The following is a 6,927-nucleotide window of genomic DNA, read 5'->3' on the forward strand; positions in this document are numbered from 1 at the left end:
CTGGCGGATACCGGCGCTATATAAATATCCATATTATTGCATGTAGATCTAACATCAATAAGTCTTTCCTTTGCAATTTAACTAACAAAATCAACGCCGGTATCACATTTCAGGCAATTCCTACGATGCGTAAGGTCTACGGCAGGTATTAAAAACTAGAACTTTCCTAAATTTCATAGTTGAGGAAATATATGAGAGCTGAATGATTTCATGATTATTTTTGTTACAGGAAATGCTTGTGGTGCTCATTGAGTCTCTGAAAGCACAGGCACCATGACTGCACCAAGGGAAGAGAGTGAGGGAAGATACCTGAAGGTCAAGGTTCTCGACTTCTTTGATCGTCGTCTGGCCGGTGGTTTAGTATCATGGAGGCAGTTAGGTAAACAATTAGACTTCACCTCTATGGATGTTGAAGTAAGTATTGCGTTTACTGGGTGTCGACAAAAAAATACTTTTTAATAATCTTAATCCTAAAAAAGACTGGGTTATTTTGGTACTGTATGAGCACAAGGAGTTGGATCCCCCTGCTCTCCCTGAAACCCCCCCCCCCCTGCCCCCATCAACCTCATCCCCCCCCCCCCATATCCGGGGTCTTTGCCATGGATTGACGAAAACAATTGAAACATGGCACAGAGATGAAGTATCTTTACTACTTGTTACTGTGCTTTTATTTCAGAAATTGGAGTCTGACGGGTTGAAAATAGACCAGTCATCTGTTAAACTTCTCCTGCGTAATTGGGAGTGTCGAGAAGGTGGATGCAACGTGGAGCTACTCAAGAAGAGCTTGGCGGAAATTGGCCGAAACGATATTCTTTGGGACCTCAGGGCTGAATATGAAAATCAAGGTATGCTAATAGAATTTAAGAATTAACTCAAGGCATTTTTAGACCAATGTGCTTTGTACGGTGAATGACAATTACATGTTTACATTCATTTCATCCCAAAATGAAACTAATATTTGCTAACTTTTCACCATTTGATGTCATGCGTAGCCTCTTAAGTCAAACAAATTCCTTTCATATTTGTAAATTCTACCTCTTCCTTTTTTTCTTCAATGTCTGATATTATAGGTATAGAATTGGTTGAATCCAGGTCCTATCCCAGAACCATTGGTCGAATACCACTTGGTGATGGAGAAGTTCTACTTGTCGGAAAAGGGTACAATGTACGAGATTTTCAGCTGCAAGAGAAGAGAAAATTGGATCCGGAGCCGGTAATAAGAACGGATTTATCTACTTCAGGCGATCAGAGCTGGGGTGGCGGCTCCATGGACAGCACTCCAGGATCAAACAGTCCAAAGAATTTTAGGAAGTCAACAAGAGCGGTAAGCTGATTTTATTTACAATATTAAACATGCAATAGTTGCTACCTCCATATAAAGGCCATTGGTCTAAAGTGGTTATCCCCATGTGTTATCCCTCTAGAAAAGCCATCTGCCCATAGTGGCCACTTTTTTGTTCCCTTGGGTGGCCTCAGTAGACAGGTTTGACCAGATTTTACACTTACATAAAACATGGCAGTATAAACTTGGAATTCAATTGGCTATATACAAACAGAGTCTGCCTTATGCGTAGGCAGAGCTGTGTATACAATGTCATTATTTTTTTAGTCAATATTTGTAAAGTTTTATTGTCAAGACAAGGTCCAAAGTCCTTTGCCAGTTTGCCACAACTACACACAGTGATTTTGTTTTGTTCATATTTCCCTTTGCATAGAGTAGTGAAGTGTGACGTCATCAAAAATCTATATTTGGCATTTCTCAAATTTTTTCTTCATTTTCCGAAAGAGCATCCAAAATAATGTCCAAATGTCGAGTATTGGCTGATATATTACCATCTGAATAAATAGATTTCCTATAGGAACTCAGTGTTATATTGCTGTGGTTCATCATTTTTATGCTCTTTCGGAAAATGAAGAAAAAATTGAGAAATTCAAAAAATACATTTTTATGATGTCACAGCTTCGGTACTCTATTAACATGGGAGGTACATGTTAGGGGTGTAGTCTATGAGCTCAGACTCGGTTTGTATATAGCCAGTTGAATTCCAAGCTTAGCTCCCCACCATGTTTTATATGGGCATTTAAAGAGAAGTTTGGGGTCTGGTAAAGGAGAAAGTAAGTCATAGGGCAATCCAACCCTTGTGATAAGTTCTTTCTATGAAAGCAGAAAAATAAGAGAAACTGAATGGCGAAAGTTTTCAATAGAACAGACTAATAATCAGAGAGTTATGAATGTTTGAAATATGAGATCACTATATGGCTATGCGAATCTCAAGATGGCATTTTTGTCAGTGGATTGTCATGTATTAAAGCCCATCTGTACTAGTGTAAAGGAGTGATTAGACCATCCTGCAAGGTCACATTACATGTGGTTATCTCATCAACTCAGCTCTCAATTAACAAGAAAAAGAGGATCGTGGGGGACCAATGGTCACCGGCATGGTTTGCTATAGAGGGCGCAAGTAGCTATAAGTCGTGCAGTGGGGCTTTAGTAGACAACTCTCCCGTTTGTTTCTTTTGTTCTCCCAACTGCCTTCTACCTTTATGGATCCTCTTTCATGGACATTTAAGTCATTTTGTGTTTGGGAACAAATTGGAAAGTTGTCCGGCTCTACATCGCAGTGGCATTGCCGATTCAGCCAATTTGGAGTTTCCGTATGTACATTATATTATTTACAACTTTCAAATAGTAGAGGTGTTGTGGTCGAGTGGATACGTCGCCGGACTGTCGATCACAAAGTTCGCGGTTCGAGTCCCGCCGCCGCACTAATGTCCTTTGGCAAGACATTGATCTACATTTGCCACACTCCACCCAGGTGAAGTAACTGGGTACCTGGTAGGAATTCATTCCTTGATATGCTAGAGCGCCGTATGGCAGCCGTGCTAAAGCCAGGGTAATAATCGGGAGCGCCAGGAGGGTCAAATCTGACTGACATGAGCGCTATACAAGAACCCACTATTATTATTATTATTATTATTCATAACTTTCTGAATTTTTGTCCAAGTTAGTTCAAACGTTCACCAGTCTGTTTTCTTTTAGAGTTGTTTGCTATCATTAAAGGTTGGATTCCCTTTCAGTGTTTTGTGTACATAGAGGAAATTAAACACCCCCTTCCGATTTAATAATACCAAATACATTTTTTGTGTTGTCAAAACTTCCTACTGACAAATTTTGGTTCATTGGCTGGAAGGAGTGAAAGTGACCCAGCTTTGTGGAATGTTTCTCTTTTCTTTTTTTTCTTTCTTTTTTGTTCCTTTTTTTTTGGGGGGGGGGGCTTTGGCTAAACCCGACAGCCGTGGTCAAGCTGACATCATTTTTTTTTTTACCAGTGTTAATGTGCACTGTTCATTTTATACAGCTTGTATACATTTTCTACCATACATCTACAGTATGTGTAAATATTACAACATGTATGTCCATTGACATGACTTTTTTGTATTTCACCCGTTTTATCATCTTGATTTTTTTTTCCACAGCAATTATCAGAGGAACCTCGCCAAATTCTCCCCGACCAAACTGAGTGTATTTCTCTAGAAAAACCGAGAGAAATCGAGACATATCAAAATCATGGGGACTTAGGGTCGATACGTTCAGAGCCTCATAGTGTTCGTGATGAAACAGGACATGGAGGGGCATGCTCTGGTAAGCATTTATCATTAAAGGGACTCGGTAAAATTGTCTTAGATTTTGAAACGAAATCGTGGATTTAGCTTATGCTGCAATGATAATTATAAACCTTTAGGTCAGTCAGGAACCCCATGACTTTTACAAGCCGGTCGCATGTCTGATTATCAAGATATTTATGATTGGAAATCGAAATCAAATTTTCCGTTTCCTAACAGTTTTTATAACACTACAGTCTATTGGGGGAAAAGAGTTTGGTAAAACTCAAAGGTTTTTATTTTTTGAGGCACATGATCATTTTTAAGCACAATTTTATAGAGCTTCAATATTACACCATATCAAAGACACTGATAACACGTAGGGCCATGCATCTCAGATTTAACATTGTTAAACGATGCCTTTAATAGTATAAATGATGGTGATGATGATGATGATAATAATGATGATAATAACAACAAGAACTGCAATGATAAGTTTAATAGTAATAACAGAGCTGCCAACCCTCCCGGATTTGTCGGGAGACTCCCTGAAAATCCACCAATTTCTCAATATCTCGACACACATACAAAATCTTTCAGATTCTTACGATAAAAAAAAAATCAAATCCCGGTGGTATCATTTCATGTGGGTTTCATATGTTACAACCCCTGTATCTAAGTGTAACCTCGCACATGTGTGAGCGACTTTGTGTTGACTTTCTTTGATCTTCTAGTATCATATTTTCATGATCTTTGCAATCATCTAAATGCGAATGCATTAGTACAAAATATTATATTATAATATTGGATGGCTTTTAGTGTAATACAAGAATATATTGCTTGAGTATCCCACAATAACAGGGCCATGCAATATATGTATTATTATCTATATCAGGCTGACTAGCGAAATAGCAAAATTAGACTTGCCTCGATCGGTAAATGCATTGGGTGCAGTGACCGGGTACCAGCGAAAGTGTTGTTGATTTTCGATCGAAAACAATATTGATTTGTCATCCGGGTACAATACTGCGCTAAAGATATTAAATACACTGATTTATTGTACCACTTAGGAGCCTTATATGGTCAATACTGCTTGACGACAACTTTTTTTTTATTTCCACCTTTCATGAAACACGAGCCCCTCATACTTATTGGCAAATTTGACATTGTGAGGACCTTTTGCCCCCCCCCCCCCCGCTCCGTGATCGGAGGGATACCATGCGTGTTACCAAAATGTCCGGTAACGGGATACTTTTCACGCACCAAATAAGTCCGGCTCGTAGAACACAAAAGCCCGTTTTACACACCGGACTTAGGGGTTGTTTTCAAACGGAGGGAACATGCATATCATGCATATGCGTACCCTAAATTGGGCCCTTTTTATGCGGTCATTTTTGTGTATAACTTGTCGAAAAATTAGAGCCGACACTGCCCACCCCCCCCCCCCCCACACACACACACACACACACATTCACACATACAATCCATATACGCAAAGCCATATCACTTTCCTCTTACTTCAGAGCTTACCAATCAGAAGACCGCGCTTTTTTCCAGGAAGTCCCGGTTGACATTATGCGCCAAATGTGGTTCTCAAGTTGCAAAAGATCCTTACTCTTCGAGGGGGTAGGATAAATCAATTTTACGTCATATTACTCCATGAAGTGCCTGGAAATGCGCCTAATGTGGTTCTAAAGTTGCAAATGCTTCCTACTCAAGGAAGGGGTTCTCTCCTCTCCCAGATCAATGAGCGTCAGAGCCTGGTGGATACCGGCGCTCTATAAATATCCATATTATTACATGTAGATCTAACATCAATGAGTCTTTCCTTTGCAATTTAACTAACAAAATCAACGCCGGAATCACATTTCAGGCAATTCCTACGATGCGTGAGGTCTACGAAACTAGATTTTCCTCAATTTCATGGTTGAGGAAATAGATGTGGGCTGAATGATTTCATGATTATTTTTGTTACAGGAAATACTAGTGGTGCTCATTTAGTCTCTAATAGTATAAAAGCAACCATGACTGCGCCAAGGGAAGAGAGTGAGGGAAGATACCTGAAGGTCAAGGTGCTAGACTTCTTTGATCGTCGTCTGGCCGGTGGTTTAGTATCATGGAGGCAGTTAGCTAAACAATTAGACTTCACCTCTATGGATGTTGAAGTAAGTATTGCGTTTACTGGGTGTCGACCAAAAAATACTTTTGAATTATCTTAATCCTAAAAAAGACTGGGTTATTTTGGTACTCTATGAGCAAAAGGAGATGGATCCCCCTGCTCTCCCTGCAACCCCCCCCCCTTCCCCCCTCAACCTCATCCCCCCCCCCCCCCCTCATATCCGGGGTCTTTGCCATGGATTGACGAAAAAAATGAAACATGGCACAGAGATGAAGTATCTTTACAACTTTACTGTGCTTTTATTTCAGAAATTGGAGTGTGACGGGTTGAAAACAGATCAGTCATCCGTTAAACTTCTCCTGCGTAATTGGGAGTGTCGAGAAGGTGGATGTAACGTGGAGCTGCTGAAGGAGAGTTTGGCGGAAATTGGCCGAAACGATATTCTTTGGGACCTCAGGGCTGAATATGAAAATCAAGGTATGCTAATGGAATTCAAGAATTAACTCAAGGCTTTTTAGACTAATGTGCTTTGTACGGTGAATGACAAGTACATGTTTACATTCATTTTCATCCAAAAATGAAACTAATATTTGCTCACTTTTCACAGTTTGATGATATGCTTAGCCTCTTAAGTCAAACAAATCCTTTCATATTTTCTAATTTTACCTCACCTTTTTTGTTCAATGTCTGATATTATAGGTATAGAACTGGTTGAATCCAGGTCCAGTTCCATAACCATTGGGCATATACCACAGGATGGCCAAGATGAGAGATTCACCGGTAATGTACCAAAATACTTCAATCCCCCTACTGATGAAAATACAACTTGATGTAAATGGAGAATTTAATAAATGTAGAGTACAATTATAAAGGAATAAAAAGTATCTCCCTTTTTATTATTGCACAAAAGGTAATTAAAACCTTATTGTCCACACCCCTCAAAATTACGGGTCAACAGGGGTCAAATTTGCATAATTACAGTGGCGACATAACATGTGGACTCCATCAGTTCACCTACACTATATAAAGCTGAGGCGATGAGCCGTACTTAATTAGTGTAAAGTCATTGTGAATATGCGTACTCCACATAAGATGATGTCATCAAGTCGATAGCAAGTTTTTAGGTCGAAAACTTCTGATTTTTAAAGCTGTAGATTGAGTTTTCAGAGAGCTGATACTCCTCAATATGACACTAAAATGGCATA

General features: G+C 39.5%; 1 protein-coding gene across 1 annotated transcript; it reads left to right on the forward strand.

Annotated features, from left to right (window-relative positions):
* Window positions 1-234: 234 nt before the first annotated feature.
* On the forward strand, window positions 235-1,333 carry LOC105446335. The gene is made up of 3 exons (XM_030993899.1): window positions 235-414; window positions 677-845; window positions 1,071-1,333. Exons 1-3 carry the CDS (start codon window positions 274-276, stop codon window positions 1,331-1,333), a joined length of 573 nt encoding a protein of 190 aa, XP_030849759.1. The 5' UTR covers window positions 235-273.
* The last annotated feature ends 5,594 nt before the right edge of the window (window positions 1,334-6,927 follow it).

The sequence above is a fragment of the Strongylocentrotus purpuratus genome, unplaced genomic scaffold (genome assembly GCF_000002235.5).
Source record: "Strongylocentrotus purpuratus isolate Spur 01 unplaced genomic scaffold, Spur_5.0 spur5_scaffold_20, whole genome shotgun sequence".
NCBI classification, from domain to species: Eukaryota; Metazoa; Echinodermata; class Echinoidea; order Camarodonta; family Strongylocentrotidae; genus Strongylocentrotus; species Strongylocentrotus purpuratus.

Coding starts and splice junctions, on each gene's coding strand:
- LOC105446335 (XM_030993899.1), top strand. CDS start 274: ATGACTGCACCAAGGGAAGAGAGTGAGGGAAGATACCTGAAGGTCAAG. Junction 415..676: donor TCACCTCTATGGATGTTGAA/GTAAGTATTGCG, acceptor CTTTTATTTCAG/AAATTGGAGTCTGACGGGTT. Junction 846..1,070: donor GGCTGAATATGAAAATCAAG/GTATGCTAATAG, acceptor CTGATATTATAG/GTATAGAATTGGTTGAATCC.